Source organism: Schistocerca nitens, chromosome 8, assembly GCF_023898315.1.
Source record: "Schistocerca nitens isolate TAMUIC-IGC-003100 chromosome 8, iqSchNite1.1, whole genome shotgun sequence".
Classification (NCBI taxonomy): domain Eukaryota; kingdom Metazoa; phylum Arthropoda; class Insecta; order Orthoptera; family Acrididae; genus Schistocerca; species Schistocerca nitens.
Window position 1 is genome coordinate 440,477,162 of NC_064621.1, and position 22,632 is coordinate 440,499,793.

General features: G+C 42.3%; 1 protein-coding gene across 2 annotated transcripts in view; it reads left to right on the forward strand.

Annotated features, from left to right (window-relative positions):
- LOC126198627 (putative helicase MOV-10) overlaps positions 1–21,342 on the forward strand; it is a 380,400-nt gene extending 359,058 nt beyond the window's left edge. For both annotated transcript variants that reach the window (XM_049935086.1, XM_049935084.1), the window contains one exon: positions 21,157–21,342. In XM_049935086.1, the coding sequence (XP_049791043.1) occupies positions 21,157–21,206 (50 nt within the window). In that variant the 3' untranslated portion in view covers positions 21,207–21,342. The remainder of the gene's footprint in view (positions 1–21,156) is intronic.
- The last annotated feature ends 1,290 nt before the right edge of the window (positions 21,343–22,632 follow it).

The following is a 22,632-nucleotide window of genomic DNA, read 5'->3' on the forward strand; positions in this document are numbered from 1 at the left end:
CTGAGAACAAAGACAATAATATTGTTGAATATGTGTTTGTTAGTGATATTTTTGTATGTGCTAGAAGAGATCGATTATTTTTGTTAATGAATATCAAAAATGCAGGAAAAGGATGATACATTAAGTTGCAGGGAGTCGCAGCTGAAATGCATACCTCATGCACACATGACTACCAACTCCGGCAGCTCAGGCTATAATAAAACTATCATGTGGGATGGAAGCAGCAATCTGGAGGGGGCGGGGAAGGGGAAGGAATAGCAGTGTACAGGTGGGGGAGAGAGGAGTACTGTCTGGTGGAGTGTGTAGGGATTAAGGGATTAGATTGCAAACAGGCACTGTGTCAGGAGATTGTGGGGCAGGAAAGGGGGAAAATGAAATGAAAAAGGAGAGGAGCAGGGAAAGATGGGCAGGTGAATTGGTAGAGGGCATCAAACAAAGAGTGTGGGAGATGAGAATGGAGAGGAGGTGGTAGGACAGATGGGGTGCAAACTGTTGGTTGGAGGGTGTGGATATAGCATGTTGCTGTAGGTGGAGGCCAAGATAATTATGGTGGCGCAGAATGTGTTGTAAGGATAATTGCCATCTGTGCAGTTCAGAAAAGCTGCTGGTGGAGGGGAGGATCCACATGGCTTGGGTAGTGGAGCAGCCACTGAAGTCAAGTATGTTATACACATCTGCAAGTTGTGTCACAGGGTGGTCTACTTTGCTTTTGACCACAGTTTGGCAGTGGCTGTTCATCCTGGTGGACAGCTGGTTGGTAGTCATACCAATATAAAAAAAAAGCTGTGCAATGATTGCAGGAGAGCTGGTATATGACATGGCTGCTTTCTCTGGGGGCCAGGCCCCTAATGGGATAGGAGAAACTTGACAGGACTGGAATAGGAAATGCTGAGTGGGTGGATTTGGCAGATCTTGGATCAGGGTCTTTGACAGGGACTTGATCCTTGTGGCAAGAGGTTGGGATTGGGAGTGTTGTGGAGGTTGGGTGGGCCACGGAACACCAGTTTAGGAGGGTTTCAAAGGATCGTGGGTTGGATGTCCCTCTTTTCAGTGCCTGACAATAGGTAACCAAAGCACTGGCAAAGGATGTGGTTCAGTTGTTCCAGTCCCTGCTGGTATTGGTTGATTTAGAGGCACTCCTTTGGTTCTTAGGTGTTGTGGGAATATTGGGGGTATGAGGGGGAAATGACACAGATATATTTACAGACTAGGTTCAAATGGCTCTGAGCACTATGGGACTTAACTGCTGAGGTCATCAGTCCCCTAGAACTTAGAACTACTTAAACCTAACTAACCTAAGGACATAACACACATCCATGCCCGAAGCAGGATTTGAACCTGTGGCCATAGTGGTTACGAACTAGGTCGGGGGATAGTGCCAGTCTGTGAAGGCCTCGATGCGACCCTCAGTGTACTGGGCAAGGGAGTTCAAATCACTGCAGAAACACCATCTCCATGTGGGTGGGCTATATGGGAGAGATTTTTTTGGTTTGAAAGGGGTGACAGCTGTCTAAATGCAGACACTGATGGTGGTTATTGGGTTTAATGTGGACAGAGGTGTGGCAGATGGAGCTATCAGAGGTAAGGGGATCAACATCCAGAAAGATGGCTCAGTTGGTTGAGGAGGACCAGATGAAGCAGATGGGAGAGAAGGTGCTGTGGCTGTGACAGAATAAAGATGGGGTATCTTGGTCCTGAGTCCATATCATGAAAATGTCATCATTGAAACCGAACCAGAAAGGGGTTTGGCATTTTGGGAAGCTAGGAAGGTTTCCTCTAGATGGCCCGTGAACAGGTTGGCACAGGAGGGTGCAATGTGGGTGCCCATGCCCATGCCGCAGATTTTTTTGTATACCCTCCCTTCAGAGGAGAAGTAATTGTGGGTTAGTAAGGTGTGTGAGGAATTAGGTTGTGGGTTTGGAGTCTGAAGGGCATTGGGAAAGGCAGTGTTCAGTAGTGGTAAGACCATTGGCATCAAGCCAATTAACATAAGTTCCAAATAATAAAGTTTAATACAGCTTGACACTGAGTGATCCAGCTTGAGATTTATCAGTGGTCTGCCATCTATAGGACAACATGTTCAACCATTTCTCTGTTATGCTGCTCTTGTTATCACCAAAAAAATCTGAGTTTTTTTTTCATTCATTTATCTGGCAACACCCACACAGTGTTTATACCGGATATTAGGCCAAACCCAGTTGGTAGCGATTTTCAGAAAAAGTGATTTGAATAGATTTAAACTCAACATATATCATCTCATTGACGCCAGGGCCCATTTTCTTAATTCCTTGGTAAAGTTAGGATCATTTTGATGGGATTGAGTTTTTCAAACATAGATTTTCAATTTGCCCAAGTTGTGCAGCTGCTGAAGTACTGATTAGTAGTTCTTTTCAACTCCAAATGAAGTCTGTCATGACTTGGCAGTTTGGCTGTAATTACAGTGCCTTACTAAAGCCTAGAGTCTCAACAGTACAGAAAATGTGTCTGCTGCTCATGTCATAGGGGAGGTGTTGAATCACAGACAAGCACAATGAAAAAGAGTGGTAGAAATGTTCAGCTTTTGCACTGCATCCTTTGTCAGTAGTAGAAAACACGCTGTCACACAAGCACAACTCACACACATGGCTACTGTCATATCTGGGTATCAGAACATTAGGGGGCTGAAAAACAAGGTAGATGAGCAGAACACTGAAACGTGATAGGTTTCTGTTTTGACATCAATGTGCTGTATGTTGCTTGGCAGTGTGAGTTGTGTGGGTTTTTTAAAGTGACTGTTGGTGTGAAGTGTTAAAAAGTTTGAGGTTTTATGTACAAAGCACAATGGCTATTGAGGAGAAAGACTGTACACTGGTGATAAAATTGTTTATCAGTATGGCAGCAATAGCAGTGCTGCATTGTGGGAATATCGCTAACAGAAACAGCATCAAAGAGGCCCCATGTCTATAAATGGGCTAAAGAATCTGATCAAGGAATTTGAAGAAACAGATAAATTAGGTGGTGCAGCAGGAAGAGAGAGGCAGCCCATTCCCATGGCATTTGTTGAAGAAGTTGCTGTAGTTATAGTGAACCTTGCAGCACATGCCTCAAATTCTGCAGCCAGTGCTCGAGCTTTGTCATTGGAATTGTCTCTCCCCGGGTCAACAGTTCAAAAGATTTTGCAGTGTACTTTACACTAATATCCCTGCAAAATTCACAATGTGCATCAAATAAAGCCCCAAGATAGGCTACAATACCAAGACTTTGCCCTTTGGTTTTTGGGACGCATGGAAATCGATGACTTGTGGCCAGGGAATATTCTTTGCAGGTGCAAGGCACATTTTACTTTACAAGGTTCCATGAATGCACAGAACTGTCACACATGGGTTCTACTTTCTCACGTGTTGTGCAGGAACATCCATTGCACTCAGCATATGTAACTGCATTGTGAGGTTTCTTTTCAAGGGTGGAGCGGATTATAATATCTCGAAGCACATAATCCGCAAAATGGCACTTGCGACTTAAGGTTGTGAAGAGTCACAGCCCAGGCATGATAAGAATGATGGGGCTGTTTCTTGCATTGGTAGAATTCAACACTAGCAGCCACAATGTGTGTGCAGTGGTGATAATAGGAAGACAACAATGAGCACAAATTGTCAAAAGTCAATGAAACATGTTTCTATAGTGGGGCCAACTGCCACAACACATGGTACAAGGTGTGAGAAATCCATGACAAAAACAGTGCCCGGCATACCTCCACATCCATCGCGTAGAAGGCATGGAAATGTTGCCGTAAGCAGTGCTTGTACACATCCCAGTCTTCTGCCACCTCGTCAGATAGCTGGAATGGACAAGGAAACATAGCCGGAGAAAGGTGGAGAGAGCAAGGCCGGCACAGCCTGTCACATGACTGTAAGAATTTTTGTCTCCTGTTGCACCAACATTTGAAGCAGAGCTTCCATGTCACAACAAGAAAAATGTCACAACCCAGTGTGAAAAGCAACTCCACAACAAAACACATGAAAAATGACTGTACTCGTTGCCATTGTGTTCTGACTGCAAGAACATACAGATAATACTGAACACAACAATGTAATACTTCAAGGATATTGGTACAGAAAAACACTCACCATAGAGTGGCTGCCTTATTAGTCCAAGACACATCAGTTGAAAGTAAATATATGGCAGAGTGAGGTTGGCTGAACCCAATTCAATAAAGCGTCGGACGGCTAGTAGAGTGCACTACAGAGAGGTTGTGCGCATCCGGGAGTGAGGGCCTCGAACGGTGCTGGCATCTTGAAGCTTCCGTGGCGCGCCATGCAGCTGTGCAACTGGTTTGCAGGTGTGGAATCTTACATGGGTCACTGCAGGCACAAGGAATTTTTACAGACTGATTAAAATTTGTAGTTACTAAAACTCTTCATAAGAAAGATGGAAAGAAAGGCTTAAATAATTATCATTCAATTTCCTTACTGATTTCTTCTTTCCAAAGTATTTTAAAAAGTAATGTACTTGAGTAGTTTCACATGTAAGTAGAAACAATTTACTTAGCATATCCAGAAGGGTTGCAAAACTGAGCAAGATATTTATAATTTTCTCACCAAATTTTACAAATGGAATTGTTGGTTTTACACACAACAGGTTTGAATCCTACTTAACAAACAGAATTCAAAAAATTATGCTGAATAATTCAAACCATGGTGAAAGGAAAGAAAATGTAGGTACTGCCAACAAAGCATGAAGGGGCTCCCACAAGGTTCAGTTTTGTGTCTACTCCTATTCCTTGTATATGTGAATGACCTTCCACTTAATATTCACCAGGCAGAATTGCTATTTTTTGCAGACGTTACCAGTGTTATACTACATGACATTTAGAGAGAGCACAACAGAAGATATTGTTAATGGTGTTTCTCAAGCAATTATTAAGTGGTTCTTGGTAAATGGGCTCCCTTAATATTGAGAAAATAATATACTCAGTTCTGTACAACAAACAGAGTCATACTGACAATTGATGTAGCGCATGAATAGGAGTCAGTAGACAGTGTACAATGCTCCAAATTTGTGGTAGTTCATATTGATGAAAACTTGAACTGCTCAAACAGTGAAATTCAGCTACTTTTCCTTTTCATATAGTTGTTGGACTTACAAGCAAACAAATCAGCATTTGGTATACTTTGCATAAAGCCACTCAATAATGTTTTATGGTATAATTTTCTCATGCAATTCACCACTTAAAAAAAGAAATATTGATTGCACAAAAGTGAGCAGTAGAAACACCATGTGGTGTTCAGCCCATGGCCATCACTCAGGCAACTCTTCCAAGAGTTAGGTAATTTTCAACTGGGCCATTACAGTTCATATATTTGCTGATGAAATTTGTCATAAATAATCCATCATAGTTCGAGAAGAATAGTGATGTCCATACTTACTACATTAGAGGGAAAAAATGACCTAATTACGCATTATTAAAGCTGTCAATGGCTCAGAATGGAGTTCAGTATGCAACAATGACAAATTTTGATAATTTTTCCAGTAACATAAAATGTCTGACAGGTAAAAAAGTAAGTTTTGAATCTAACCTAAAATCATTTCTCTTGGACAATGGACAACACCTTCTGTTCCATAGATGATTTTTTTCTTTAAAAACTTACAGCCTGTATAAAAAAAAATGCCTAATTTTTAAGTGTAGTTACATGAGGAGGACTAAAAATAATAGGTCCAGTAAAGTTAACAGTAAACCTGTAAACTGGCTCATTAATTATCATTTCAATAAAAGAATTGTTCATTTGATCTATGGAATGTGTAACTAACTATTTAACTACGAAACCTGCAATGTAACGAATATGTCATGCAGAGTAAGCCATGGACCTCCACCAAACCAATTCCCTACAATGATAATGTTCCCATACAACATATGGCATGAGCTTTGGTAGTAGTGTTCAAAACCATAAGTGTGCTCAGATAGACCAATGGTATAGACTCATGATAAGTAGGAAATCCAGACAGGAGACCCAGTTTGGCATAAATTTTCAGGCATCATGCTATAAGTGTATTTAAATAAGTGAAGTGACAGAATACTGAAATTTTGTTTGTATAAAGCCATCTGCTATTATACTCTGATTGAAATTACTTTGTGATTGACAGATAGCTGTGGTGGGGAGCAGTGCTGCCAGATCATACACAACATGTGATTCTCATGTGATTGTGACATTCACTTGCACCAGATAAGGAACAAATAGTGTACTTACCAACTGTTGCCAACATCTTTGTAGGTATTGGCGAGGCCGCAGTAGGTGTCACTGCTGCTGTACAGATGGCACTGCATGAGATACCATAACTACAAACTGTAGGTGATTAACAACTACAAGATGAACGTTCAGTCACAAAATAACAAGTAGTCTAATTCACAGGAGGAAACTGTAAGGAGTGAACATAACTGAATGTTAGGTAACACTGTACTGTTAAATGCCACTTATACCTTGACAATCATCTGTGTGGCCACAGAAATGCTGTCAGAATTTAATGAAGTAACAAGTTTTTCAATGTTATTTTCCACTACACATTCATTCTCCCATACTCCTATTATTTAACCTTCGTGTATCTTGCAACATTATGCTAATCTGACAATAAAGTTTGGTTTATAGCATTTTTTGTCAATCTGTCCACTTCTGACAATGTAATTTTTTGTTGTTGCTTGCCACATAACCTTTAACACCCATATGAGTTCAGTGGAATTGAAGTGGCTGTGACATGGTGGCAGTCTTAGGACCATATGGCCATAAGGTGATTTATTCTCAGCCATGAGACCCAATAATTCACGCTTTCTACAGTCATCTGGTGTGGAAATGTCTTTTTGTTGTCACCAGTTTATAATGTCTTGTTTTCTGGAAGCCACCATAGGTGTCTTATCAAGAATATTTGAACAATATGAGGTGTTGTCCGTAACTACCATTGAAAGTTTCCTCAAGTTTGTGAAAAGTGAGCCCTTAAACCACTGTTGAAAACTATGTCTCCATTCATTGTTCATGCTAATCATCTGTTTTTCCATCTAAAACAACAACATACAGTTTTTCACAAACCCAGCTGATTTATCTCCATTGAGAAGAATCTGTCTGCTACCTTTTCCAGTGTGTTATGACATGGTGACAGTTACTGAATCATCTGTCCAGCCTGTACTCAGTGACTAGCTTGCATTTACCCATGTTTTGTTAACCCAAACAATATCATCAAAGTTTTCTTTTGATATTGCTGTCGAAAATCGACAGAGCAGGAAATACGGTTTTGCCTTACTTGCATAAAAATATTTTTTATAATAGCACAAATGAATATGCAAAAATCACTGCACATTTGCTGCTGCTTCTCCTGCCCTCTTGCTGTTTCAGCCTGCCTCACCTGGCACCCATTTTAATAAGCCTCCTTCCTTGCGCTGTTGGCTTCAGGTATTAAATAACCAACAAATGTTACCAAATATAGGCATTTACCAGCATTGCGCCCATTTGCATGATAATATAAAATGAGTGGGTTGCTGTTAAAAAACAATAGAAGTTACTTAACTTTTATTCTCATTGATGTAGAATTTTTCTTTGGCAGGTTGTCTAATTTGATGATCTCACTTCTATGAGAAAGGCTGAATATATGCACTGTGAAATAATAGAATGAGGCAGATTTTTACTGTATGTCAAATTCTTTCACTTAACATCAACCAAAACACTTTCTGTAGCTTAAAGAAGTAAATTACAAAAACCAATATTCAATACAGCTCATCATGGATACTTTCATCTCATTCCACATTCACTGCACTACTCTAGACTCCAGACACTTAGTGTCCTACCCACAGATCAACAAGTTCAGTGATACATAAAAGTTGTATTTCATAAATATTTAAATCGTCAGCTTTTCTGAACTGTACAGGGGGGGACTCTCCTTACAATATATCATGCGTTCCTGTAACCCTCCTGGTCTCAACCTTCATTAGTCATTGTCCTTATCCATCTAGCCCCTTCCCTGTTCCCATTCCAGCACTACACAGCCCTCTATTCCACCAACACACCCAGTCTTTTTACTTCTCTCCTTTTCAGCAACTCCCTCCTCTCTGCCCCACCCTCTGCCTAACCTCCTGATTGCACCTAACTGCCCCACTCTCCACTTCGTCCCTGCATGCTCCCAGCAACACTTTACTGTACCCCTCCCCTATCTTGCTTTTACATAAGTTGAACTATGTGCGAGAATGTACCATGAATTTATTAAATCTCAGAGCGTTTGACTCTCATTTAAAAATCAACTCTTTGATGACGAGCCGTTTAGAAGAATTTTGAACCCTGAAGATCAGACATTTATGTCATTATTAAAAATTTTACTGGCACATTTGTGTGATATATCTTAAGTGTAACACTTGCAAAAAAGATCAACATTATATACAAAAGCTTAATTTCTCTTGAGGCTTATTAACCTTAGAGACCAATATTATATGTGAAAGCTTTGCTTTTATTGTAGCAACACTAATTTAAACTATTAACTTTCCCTGTTTGTGTGTTTGTGCTACTTAACAGTGATTTTGTTGTTGGCTGACTACATCACGTGTCCTATGCTCTGAATATCCGCTGCCATCGGCTGGCGAGATCACGTGACATGAGCTATGACTGGCTTACAAATGCGCATCGCAATCTCGATTTCAATGCTTCGGAAAGTAACATGTGGTGTTTGGTGGAATTCCAATGTATACTTTTGTAATACGAAAATACGCAGCGTACATGTTGCTACATATCAAAGATATTTCCAAAACGTGTCTTTTTCCCTGAGTTTCGTTTTCTAAAGTGCTGGAAAATTCTAAGCCCTTGTATAAAACCATAACCATTCAAAAGATTGATAAGGGAAAATACATTGTCAGGGAAAAAGTGTATTTTTAACCAGGAAATCCGGGAAAATCTGGGAATTTTTTTTCCTTGTGGCTTATACACCCTGTGTGAGAAAAGCATCAATAATTGACTCCCTGAGGCGTTAAGATTTCTGATCTTCGCTGCATACACAGTTGCCTTCTCAAGTCCCCACAGATAGAAATCTAATGGACTTAAATCTGGGGAATTTGGTGGCTACTTGACAGACGCTACAATATATCCATCTCTGGGGAAACTGAATACCTAGTTATGCTGAACAGTCCGCTCATAAAGAGAACAAGCACCTTTGTGTTGGAGAGAAGTTGGAAATGTGCCATGATGAGGCAGCAATGATGGCAGCACATCTTAGTCTAACAACTGCAGACAGTGGGCTGCTGTCAAAAACTGCCCACTGTCAAAAACTATCACTTGTAATGCACCAACTCCCTTTGATGGATCCATCCAGTTAAGCTGAATGTCTGACCAGTATCTGTGATTCTGTTAATTTACCTCTGATCTCATAGAAATTAGCTTCATCTGTAATCAATATGTTGTGGAGAAAGTGATGGTTTTCATCCAGGTTGTGTGTCACCAATCCTGCAAACTGAACCTGATGATCTGGATTGTCCTGTTGAGTTGTAACATTTGAATTTTATAAGAGTACTTTAATGTGTGGCCATAATTCTCATTATTGAAATACTAAACACCTTTTTCCAAAGCTGTTTCACAATGGAAGACCACACTGCAGTTCCTTCTCTAAATCCTCGCACAAACGAAAAAATGGCTGACATCAAAATAAGTGTCCAAGGAATAGAAAAGCAACTGAAATCACTCAACAGAGGAAAGTCCATTTGGCCTGACGGGACACCAGTTCGATTCTACACAGAGTACGCGAAAGAACTTGCCCCCTTCTAACAGCCATGTACTGCAAGTCTCTGGAGGAACAGAAGGTTCCAAATGATTGGAAAAGAGCACATGTAGTTCCAGTTTTGAAGAAGGGTCGTCGAGCAGATGTGCAAAACTACAGGCCTATATCTCCGACATCGATCTGTTGTAGAATTTTAGAATATGTTTTTTGCTTGCATATCATGTCATTTCTGGAAACCCAGAATCTACTCTGTAGGAATCAACATGGATTCTGGAAACTGTGAACGTGTGAGACCTAACTCACTTTATTTGTTATGAGACCCAGAAAATATTAGATACAGGCTCCCAGGTAGATGCCATTTTCCTTGACTTCCAGAAGGTGTTCGATATAGTTCCGCATTGTCGCCTGATAAACAAAGGAAGAGCCTACGGAATATCAGACCAGCTGTGTGGCTGGATTGAAGAGTTTTTAGCAAACAGAACACAGCATGTTGTTCTCAATGGAGAGACGTCTACAGACGTTAAAGTAACCTCTGGCGTGCCACAAGGGAGTGTTATGGGGCCATTGCTTTTCACAATGTATATAAATGATCTGACAGATAGTGTTGGAAGTTCCATGCGCCTTTTCGCGGATGATGCTGTAGTATACAGAGAAGTTGCAGCATTAGAAAATTGTAGCGAAATGCAGGAAGATCTGCAGCGGATAGGCACTTGGTGCAGGGAGTGGCAACTGACCCTTAACATAGACAAATGTAATGTACTGTGAAAGAAGGATCCTTTATTGTATGATTATATGATAGCGGAACAAACACTGGTAGCAGTTACTTCTGTAAAATATCTGGGAGTAAGTGTACGGAACGATTTGAAGTGGAATGATCATATAAAATTAATTGTTGTTAAAGCTGGTGCCAGGTTGAGATTCGTTGGGAGAGTCCTTAGAAGATGTAATCCATCAACAAAGGAGGTGGCTTACAAAATACTTATTTGACCTATACTTGAGTATTGCTCATCAGTGTGGGATCCGTACCATGTCGGGTTGACAGCGGAGATAGAGAAGATCCAAAGAAGAGCGGTGCGTTTCGTCACAGGGTTATTTAGTAAGCGTGATAGCGTTATGGAGAGGTTTAGCAAACTGAAGTGGCAGACTGTGCAAGAGAGGCGCTCTGCATCGTGGTGTAGCTTGCTGTCCAGGTTTCGAGAGGGTGCATTTCTGGATGAGTTATCGAATATATTGCTACCCCCTACTTATACCTCCCGAGGAGATCACGAATGTAAAATTAGAGAGATTCGAGCGCACACGGAGGCTTTCCAGCAGTCGTTCTTCCCGTGAACCATTCGCGACTGGAACAGGAAAGGGAGGTAATGACAGTGGCGCGTAAAGTGCCCTCCGCCACACACCGTTGGGTGGCTTGCGGAGTATAAATGTAGATGTAGATTGATGTATGGCTGATGCCAATGTCCAACAAGATGCAGTGAATAATGCGCTCTGGACTCATATTGAATTGATGTCAGTATATTTATGGATGTTGCTTCATGCACAGCTATTTTCGATCACACAGCTTTCTATTTTTCTGTGGTAGAGCCAGTTTCAGAAAATTTTGAGCGAAGTTTCACCTGTGCACTGTGGGTAATAAATCGTTTGGCAGGGCGGTGTGCCTGAAATCTTCTGCAATAAAAGTGGGTCATTCTTTCTCCTGATATCAGGATAATCTCAGTAGATGCAGCTTGTGTTATGCTGTCAGCTTTCACATCACCTTTAAGGAAGAGACATCAGTCATAACTAGAGAATGAATAATGCTATACCCTAATGAAAGGCACCATTGTTTTAGTTGTGTAATTCTCTATCTGTTTGACCTGTCACATGACTCCCTTTGCATTTGGAAAATACAAGTTGCATCCATGATGATGGCTTCCAAAATTGCCTTATGTTAGTAATTTAGACTCACAGTATTTTCCCCTCCTGCATTTCATAATACTCGGCTGTTAATACCTGTTTATACATGTCCTTTTGTTTTAGAAGGTATGTTCCACAACATCTTGTACTCTACCAAGCCTTACTCAGCTGTAGTGCTGCTCATGGACTGGTTTTATTGATGGCAGAGCTTTCATGCCATTTCAATCAGCGCTACCGAGTAGTTGCAGTTAATAGTGATTGAGGGTATTTCAAACAGCCAGCCTCTGTTGTCTTATGATAGTGTCACTTCCTCAAATCCCACATATAGGGTGAGGTATCTATTTTACTTAGGTATGTTTTTGTGCACTAAAGGTATTGATAATTTTTCAGTCTGATTCTTCAGATTCTCCAAGCATATTTCTTGCTTGAACAGTCAGCTGATGTACTGCTGCTCCATAGTGTCCAACGGGCACAATATTTCAGCGGTCAGACATGTCGCCATCATCAGGTGCGCTGACGAACTGAGCTCATGAGAGCGGGTGGCCATCTTAAATCCCCTCCCCCTGCGAGGCGTTTTCTCCACAGTGCGCGGCTGCGCATGGACCATCGCTGAGATGCTGGTGTCTGTGGTGGCGTCGATGTAATTGCCTCATCCGCCCTGGTCGCCCATTTGTTATCTTTACCTAGCGTCTTTTAAATTAGACTCAGTGCTGGTTTCATGCCTTGCAGAGGTTATAGCTGCAATCTCGGTTGATGAGTCCGTCCCTGGTATGAATTTCGATAGCCTCTCTAATGACGCTGTCCCAGTATTTAGATGTCTGTGCCAAGACCCTGGAAAATACGTAGTCCATTTCGTGATTTTCGGACAAACAGTGCTCAGCGACCGCCGACTTGTTGGGGTACCTAAGTCAAGTGTGCCTCTGATGTTCTCGGCAGTGATCTTCGATGGTGGGCACTGTCTGTCCAATATAAGTCTTCCCACACTGACACGGAATCTGGTATATGCCGGCCTTCCACAAACTGAGATCATCTTTGACACTTCCCAATAATGCTCGTGTTTTATTGGGTGGGCAAAAGACAGTTGTGAAGTGTTCCAGCTCCTGGAGCAGGCTCTCAGTGTCAGAGATGGTGCGCGCCCAGTGCACCAGTGTTTTTAGCACCCCATTCCCCTGGAAAGGATGGTGGCAGCTATCCGCATGCAAATACAGGTCAGTGTGTATTTTCTTCCTGTATTCCCTGTGGCCCAATGTGCTCTGGCGGTTTCCAGTGGTTAAGGGTGGCCATGTAGTACTGGTGTGCAAGACTCTCACCCCCCCCCCCCCCCTTGGCTATTGAACTTACTTGGAGTTGCTTCGCTGATCTTCTTCTCAGGATAGCCGGCTGTGATGTCCTGCACAACTTCTCCAAAGATAAGATGCTACTTTGGAGGAATATTTTTTTTATACTTTTAAAATAACTCCATACACTCGAGAATACTTTGAACTCAGTCTGACTGTATTTGCATCACACATAACAGTTTTCATACAACTAAAACATTTTTTATAAGCTCAACACCTTCCGGTCCGTCAGAAACTATCACATTTATTTTTCCATAAATAAAGTCTACAGATCTCTCCAAGTTTAACAAGACAACTGCCGGACCTTACGAAAGTAAGAGAATAAATGAATAAGTAATTGTCTCTTCTCTTCTTTCAACAACATTAAGATGTTCACACAATAATGTTTGACATCACACAGGGTACGGTGTGTTTATTCCTTGAGCTGGACATCTAACTTCTTAGGCGGGCTCGGTGGCTACCTGCCCACACTGATCATCCGTCCGATACACATCCGTCCTGCACAAACATAATTGTGGTGCAGTAGACACAGTTCTACTTTACCACGCTCATCTCTAAAATAATGTATGTTTGAGATGGTGAAAATACGAGGGTCTCTAGAACTTACCCCGAAATTCTCGAGGCACTACATGTCCCTCCCCATAGCTTGAACACACAATATTTTATACATGGTCATTATGTACATCAATATTGTATTCATACAATATTACTTAACGTTCCATCAATTTATACAATATTTTTCTAGCCGTCGGGTATTTCATATATAGCTCTCTTTCCTTTTCCATGTTAATACCATTATAATCATGGACCTTTCGATCAATGTAAACTTTGTAAGGACAGGAATCTTCCTGTTCCCTTTCCAATCGTAAATTCCAAGTATGCATTACCCAACCACATGCTGTTGTTTGCTCTTACTTCGTGTACTACTTTTTCTAAGTATGGATTTAGAATAATCTCTACAAAATGTGTGGCTTTTGCACGATACTGCCCTTTTCCTTTAGGCACAGTACCTATACCTCACATACGGGTTGATACTATGAAAGCACTTCCTCCTCCTGTTTTGGTAGGTACGCCCCTTTAAGCAAATTCCTAATATACTGTGGTACAGGTCTACCCCTTCTTGGTACCCCTGCCTGCACAGTATAGGTCAGCCTTTCCTTGGTCTGCCTACCTGCCCTTTCCATCCAATCAATGCTGGGTGCACCCTCCTCCTCCTCCTTCCTGAGTAGGCTTCATTGTCCATAGCCCTAGCATACATCTTTATGTATCCGAGAATCCGAATACCTCTTAGAGAAATTAACATCTTACTTCAGTCCTTACACTTGCTTCTCAGTACTTTGTTTAACCCTTTAGAGTTCTCCATTACTATTCCCGACCTTTGTTCCCAATAGACACCACTATATATCAAGCCGATCACCTGCCACCCTACCTAAAACCTCTTTCCTCATTACCTTACCCAGCTTCATCCTGACCCACAACTTCTTCACTTTTGAAGGCCAGACATACCAACAATTAAAGGGAACAGCCATGGGTACCAGGATGGCCCCCTCGTACGCCAACCTATTCATGGGTCGCCTAGAGGAAGCCTTCTTGGTTACCCAGGCCTGCCAACCCAAAGTTTGGTACAGATTTATTGATGGCATCTTCATGATCTGGACTCACAGTGAAGAAGAACTCCAGAATTTCCTCTCCAACCTCAACTCCTTTGGTTCCATCAGATTCACCTGGTCCTACTCCAAATCCCACGCCACTTTCCTTGACGTTGACCTCCATCTGTCCAATGGCCAGCTTCACACGTCCGTCCACATCAAACCCACCAACAAGAAACAGTACCTCCATTATGACAGCTGCCACCCATTCCACATCAAACGGTCCCTTCCCTACAGCCTAGGTCTTCGTGGCAAACGAATCTGCTCCAGTCCGGAATCCCTGAAGCAAATAACCAGAGCCACTTCCTCATCCCCTCAAACCCAGAACCTCCCACAGAAGAACCACAAAAGTGCCCCACTTGTGACAGGATACTTTCCGGGACTGGACCAGACTCTGAATGTGGCTCTCCAGCAGGGATACGACTTCCTCAAATCCTGCCCTGAAATGAGATCCATCCTTCATGAAATCCTCCCCACTCCACCAAGAGTGTCTTTCCGCCGTCCACCTAACCTTCGTAACCTCTTAGTTCATCCCTATGAAATCCCCAAACCACCTTCCCTACCCTCTGGCTCCTATCCTTGTAACCGCCCCCGGTGTTAAACCTGTCCCATGCACCCTCCCACCACCACCTACTCCAGTCCTGTAACCCGGAAGGTGTACACGATCAAAGGCAGAGCCACATGTGAAAGCACCCACGTGATCTACCAACTGACCTGCCTACACTGTGATGCATTCTAGTGGGAATGACCAGCAACAAACTGTCCATTTGCATGATTGGACACAGGCAGACAGTGTTTGTTGGTAATGAGGATCACCCTGTGGCTAAACATGCCTTGGTGCACGGCCAGCACATCTTGGCACTGTGTTACACCGTCCGGGTTATCTGGATACTTCCCACCAACACCAACCTATCCGAACTCCGGAGATGGGAACTTGCTCTTCAATGTATCCTCTCTTCCCGTTACCCACCAGGCCTCAATCTCCACTAATTTCAAGTTGCCGCCACTCATACCTCACCTGTCATTCAACAACATCTTTGCCTCTGCACTTCCGCCTCGACTGACATCTCTACCCAAACTCTTTGTCTTTAAATATGTCTGCTTGTGTCTGTATATGTGTGGATGGATATGTGTGTGTGTGCGCGAGTGTATACCCGTCCTTTTTCCCCCTAAGGTAAGGACAGGTATACACTCACACACACACACACACACACACACACATATCCATCCGCACCTACACAGACACAAGCAGACATTTATTCCTTGGGCTGTACCTGTAACTTCTTAGGCAGTCTCGGCAACTACCTGCCTGTGCCCATCATCCATCCAATAGACGTATGTCCTGCATACACATAATTGTGGTACAGTAGACACAGTTCTACTTTACCACACTCATCTCTAAAATAACGCTTGTTCGAGATGGTGGAAATACAAGGGTCTCTAGAATTGACCCCAAAATTCTCGAGGCACTGCAGTGCCATCCGCTCTTCTTTGACTGTGACATCCAGGAATGGTAATCTTCCTTCTGCTTCGGTCTCCATAGTGAATTTGATGTTCGGGTATATGGAGTTCAGGTGTGTAAGGAAGTTTAGGATCTTGTCCCTTCCATGAAGCCAGATCACGAACATGTCATCCACATAACGGAGAAAACTAGTAGGTTTCCATTTGGATGATGCCAAAGCTTCCTCCTCGAAGTACTCCATATAGAAATTCGTGACCACAGGTGAGAGAGGGCTCCCCATTGCGACTCCTTCTGTTTGTTTGTAGTATTCTCAATTAAAGAGAAAATACGTAGAGGTCAGAACGTGCCTGAAAAGGTCGGTCGTCTTCTCCTCAAATTTCTGTGCAAGAAGCTCAACTGACTCTCGAAGAGGCACCCTGGTGAATAATGAAACAGTGTCAAAACTCACCAGGATATCTGAGTCTTTCAGCTTGAAATTGTCGAGACATTTTACGAAATCCACAGAATTACGAACATGATGAGGGCATTTACCCACATAAGGGCTTAGTAATTCTGCCAGGTATTTGGCCAGCATATATGTAGGTGCCTTCATGTTGCTGACAATTGGGCATAACGGCAGCGCTTCTTTGTGGACTTCCATAAAGTCTTGCCTGTACAAGTCCTTGAGGTGTCAATTTCTTGACAGCACCCTCTGGTAAATCTGTGTCCTTGAAAAGAGTCCTAGTCCTGTTCTCCACCTTCTTTGTGGGGTCAGCGTTGATCTTCCTGTAAGATTCGTCATTTAGCAGGCTCTGCATCTTCTCAATGTAGTCCTTATGGGAAAGAACAACCTTAGCACTGCCTTTGTCAGCCGGTAAGACAACAATCTCAGGGCTCTATCTCAGGTCTTGAATGGCTGCCCTCTCCCTGCTAGTAATATTCGACTTGATCAGTTTAGTTCTTGTCAGAACACAGCAGGTTTCCCGGCATACTTCTTCAGCCGCTTCCAGTAGTAGTCATGCAGCAATCTGTTCAACTGCACTGACAATGTCTGCTACCAGTGTGAACCTAGGTGTGGGACCAAAATTAAGTCCCTTCTCCAGAACAGAAACTGCATCCCCAGTCAGCTCAATGTCCATGAGATTGATGACCATCTTGTGTGGGGCCTCCAGCGGTGGTTTGTCAGAGAGACGAGTGAATTTAGATACCTGACATCCCGAGGCCTTCTTATGTGCAGAATTGGTGGTCACCCAGGTGACATCACCAATCCAGTCTCAGGTCCTGGAATTGAAATGATTGGCTAGTTGTAGATGTAGTTTAAGTAGTTCCTGGGAGTTGTACTCAAGGCTGTGGCTGGTAATGTGCACCCTCTCATGAACCAAGGCGAGTCTAGCACACTTCTTAATTCTCTTAGCTGCTGCAGAATCGATGTGATGCGTGACCTTAGCAAAGTTTGGCACAACTTGATCGGCACGACATCTCTTCAGAAAAGCAAGAGCACTCAGAAAAAGGCTCCTTAGATGGTGCAGCTTGTCGAATTTGTTCATGGTGCGATACATCTCGAAAGAAGAGTGGATGGTACCCTGGGTGACGGGGTATACAGGTAGAAAACACATACTGACCTGTATTTACATGCAGATAGCTGCCACCACTCTTCGCAGAGGAATGGGGTGCTAAAAACACTGGTGCACAGGGCGTGCACCATCTCTGATGCTGAGAGTCTGCCCAATAAGCTGGAACACTTCAAAACTGTATTCCGGAAAAACGGGTACTCGGAATGGCATACAGACGCACTCTCTACAGTACAGTGTGTACAGATGGAAGAAGTCATGGAGGAATAGATAGCCATTTGAGGAAACACTGAGTAGGAACTGTCTTTTGCCCACCCAATAAAACACGAGCATTATTGGGAAGTGTCAAAGATGATCTCGGTTTGTGGAAGGCCAGAATATACCAGATTCTGTGTCAGTGTAGGAAGACTTATATTGGACAGACAGTGCACACCATCGAAAATCGTTGCCGAGAACATCAGAGGCACACTCGACTTAAGTACCTCAACAAGTCTGTAGTCGCTGAGCACTGTTTGTCCGAAAATCATTAAAATGGACTACCAACATACCAGGGTCTCGGCACACACATCTAAATACTGGGACAGCGTTGTTAGAGAGGCTATCGAAATTTGTACCAGGGAAGGACTCATCAACCGAGATTGCGGCTATAACCTCAGCAAGGCACAGGAACCAGCACCGAGTATCTAATTAAAAAGACGCTTAGCAAAGAAAATAAAGAGGCGACCAGGCCAGACAAGGCAATTACGCCAACGCCACCACAGACACCAACGTCAGCGTGTTAGTGACTGCCGCTGCGGGCGCGGAGGGAATGCCTCACAGGGGGAGGGGATTTAAGATGGTCGCCCTCCTTCAGGATAGTTCAAAATGGCTCTGTGCACTATGGGACTTAACACCTATGGTCATCAGTCCCCTAGAACTTAGAACTACTTAAACCTAACTAACCTAAGGACATCACACAACACCCAGTCATCACGAGGCAGAGAAAATCCCTGACCCCGCCGGGAATCGAACCCGGGCACGGGAAGCGAGAACGCTACCGCACGACCACGAGCTGCGGACCCTCCTTCAGGAGCTCAGTTCGTCAGCGCACCTGATGATGGTGACACGTCTGGTCACCGAAATATTGTGCCCGTTGGACACTATGGACCAGCAGTACACCCGTGGACTGTTCGAGCAGTTTTCAGTTTGATGAATAGTCACTGGGGTTTCATAAAATAGCAAACAGTGTGTTATTATAACTTTTTAAACCACAGAGATACAGGTCTCAAATTAGTTTTTTTCTGATGAAAGTAATTTTTGAAATTTATCTATTTATTTATTTGCTCCCAAATAGTATTTCCACATTAGTTCTGCTGCCCATTACTCTCTATGACTTAGTTTGTTTTCAGCTATTTCCTAATTACTGAAAGTCATTGTAGACCTAAAAGTATTACAAATTAATCACACTAAAGCACTAAATACACTCCTGGGCACCCAAAATTCAACATCCTGAAGGTAGCATCCAAATCAGGTGAAATTTGCAGCATGTGTTTTCATGGGAAACAGATGGTCATGTGGACATACTGGAATTGTTGTTTTGTGCAGTTGTTTTGTGTAAGCAGCTTCAGTAAGCTTTCAGAAAACAGCAAGTGTGTTCTGAACATGTTTTAGAGTTTGACTGAGGAAGAATAGTTGCTTATGGGGATTGCAGATTATTCTTCAGAGAAATCAGTGATCCTGTCAGACAGAACCAAGCATCTGTAATGTGGATCTGTAATCACGGGATGCAGGAAGGAATGGCAGACCTGCGGAGCTGATTTATTTATTTATTTGGCACCCACCCTGTTGCACCTCTACATGTGATGACAGGCACATTGTGCGCATGGAAGTGATGAACCACTCTGCCACATCATGAATCATATTTCAACAAATTCAGTCTGTTCTGCAACAAGCAGTGTCCACTCTTACTATTCGATGCTGTTTGCAGCAGATTGGATTGACTGCAAGGTGTCCATTGCTGCATTTACAACTGTGTCAATGCCACAAGCGTTTATGCTGGCAATGGTGCGATGAACAATGGATATGGACAAGCGCATGGAAAGACATTGTTTTTACTGATGAATCCTGATTCTAGCTGCACCACCACAGTAGTTGGATTAGAGTCTGGAGACATTGTGTCGAGAAACTGTTGAACTGTTACCTTATGCAATGCCCTACTGCTCCTGCATACAGTATTATGGGTTGGGATGGTATTGGATTTCATTCCCACACCACCTAGTACTCATTGCCGGTACGTTAAACAGCCAGTGTTACATTTCTGAAATATTGGAGCGTTTTGTCCTTCCATACTTTTGGAGCTTGACAATGGCCTCATTGCAACAGGATAATGCACAGCCACACATGGCACGCAGTGTTAAGACTTCTTTATCACCCATCAGATTGCACTGCTGCCTTGCCCCCCCCCCCCCCCCTTCCTGTTCTCCCAGTATCTCCCTATCAAATCGCATTCGGGAGGACGACGGTTCAATCCCGCGTCCGGCCATCCAGATTTAGGTTTTCCGTGATTTCCCTAAATCACTCCAGGTAAATGCCGGGATGGTTCCTCTGAAAGGGCACGGCCGACTTCCTTCTCCATCCTTCCCTAATCCGATGAGACCGATGGCCACGCTGTCTGGTCTCCTTCCCCAAACCAACCAACCAACCAATCCCTATCAAAAATGTCGGGTCAGTGATTGTGGAATGACTGGCCTGGGATACTTCAGCCGCTGCTACCACAGATCAACTTTGGCAATATGTGGAAGCAGCTTGGATTGCAATACCCAAACATCACATTCGGAGCCTTCATGATTCAGTGCCGAGGCATGTAGCAGTGGTTGTAGCCAACAATTTTGGCAACACTCAGTACGGATTCATCATCTTTCACACTTCACATGGGGCTGCATTTTCAATCATATGATTTTGTGCAACATGTCAGTAGAGTAGGCATGCCTCCTATCTTGGTGAAGCATTTTATTATTGAGAGAAGCATAAAATTGTTGGAGTAGGTATTCAGCCCACCACAAGTACACCAAGAAAACTAATTTTAAATATGTTTTAGTATACCTGTATACTATTCTTTGCAGACCTACAAAAATTGTTAAATAACTGAAATACAAAAATGCCCCTCTGTATCTTAGAAGTTTTCAATACATTTCCTTACATGTTTCTAAAAAAAAACTTCTTGGGCAGTCTTTCCTTTTTGTACTTCAGTACGTCTTTATTTTTTTTTTTCCTCATAATTGTAATACTTTCATTGTAAATGATTATGAAGGCTGGACACTCCTCTTCCTTTGGTATAGGACCACCCATACAGGCCAAATAAAGTTTGTTTTCTGGTCATCTTCTCTTTCAAAAACTACATGCCGAAGACCTATTTTCAAATATCTAAAAAATATTTATTTTACAGTTACAAAATGTTGTAATATTGTCCACTTTACTATATGGCTAATTTGCCATTTATTAAATTGTTAATATAGTTCTAACTGAAGACTCCTGATATTTTTGTTGTTAACATTCATTGTTTGTTGCAGGTAAACCATCAAATGTAGAGGATGGACCACAGTGGAGGAGTGAAATGTAAAAGACTGTTTGAGATTGTAAATACAGGCTTAGAATCAGTTATGTCATTTCAGTTGTGTATAACTCCTTCAAAATCGCCACCAGGAATAATGTATATTGTGGATTGTGAAACTTGTCAATAAACTGATGTATTTGAAGCAGGGGATTATTTGGAATTTAATTTTTAATCACTTAAATTGTTGTTTTTGAATGTGATCCACATATGGCTTAGAAGCTAATCAACCACCATTAGGCAAATAATAAGTATGCTTCATATTTACTGTATTCATCAGAATGACTGTATTCGTCTACAACATTATCTACATAACTACTCTGCAAACTACTGTGAAATTTGTGGCAGGGGGTACTTCTCATAACCTCATATATTAAGATATCTTTCCATCCTATTCATATATGGAACGTTGTAAGAGTGACTGCTTAAGTGCCTCTGTGCCACAGTAAAAACGAAGGAACATTGGGTTTAATGTCCCATTGCCATCGAGATCATTAAATACGGAGCACAAGCTCAAATTGTGTCAAGGATGAAGAAGGAACCTGGCCATGCCCAGTCAATGGAACCATCCCAGCATTCGCATAGAGCAATTTAGGGAAATCACGGAAAACCTAAATTTGGATGGACGGATGTGAGTTTGAACCATCCACTGCAAATCTGTGCTATAGTATGATTGTGTCTTTGTGGTCTCTGTGGGAATGCTACTTATGGGCTGTTATACATTCCTATATCCATCACTTAACTGTGGTTCTTGGAAATTTATAAGTAGGACTCTGTGGGATATTTGTCATCTGTATTCAGATGTCTGCCAGTTCATGTTCGTCAGCATGTCCCATGGGTCAAACAAATCTATCACCATTCACACTGCCCTATTTTTGTTATGTATTTGTTGTTGTTTGTGTTGTTATTGTGTCTTTGGTCCAAAGACTTGTTTAATGCAGCTCTCCATGGTACTCTTTCCCTCTACAATATTCACTCCGCATGCTTCCTTCCATTACCAAATTGACAATTCCTGCATGTCTCAGGATAGGTCCTGTCAAGCAGTCTCTTCTTTTAGTAAAGTTGTGCAATAAATATCTCCCCCTCCCCAGTTCAGTTCTGTACTTCATTAGCTTCTTTAGCTACCCATCTGATCTTCATCATTCTTTTGTAGCACCACATTTCAAAAGAATATCTTCTCTTAGCTTCTCTTCCATACAAGGCTGAACTGAGACAAATGTCTTCAGAAAAGACTTCCTAATTTATATTAGATGGTAACAAATTTATCTTTTTTCAAAAACTGTTTTTGTATTATAGCCAGTGTGAATTTGATATGCCAAAAACTTTTTCTAAATGTTGAAAGGTTACAGACATAGGTATGCCTTTCTTTAACCTATTTTCTGAAACAGTTTGTAGGATCAGCATAGTGTCATATGTTTGAACATTTCTTTGGAAC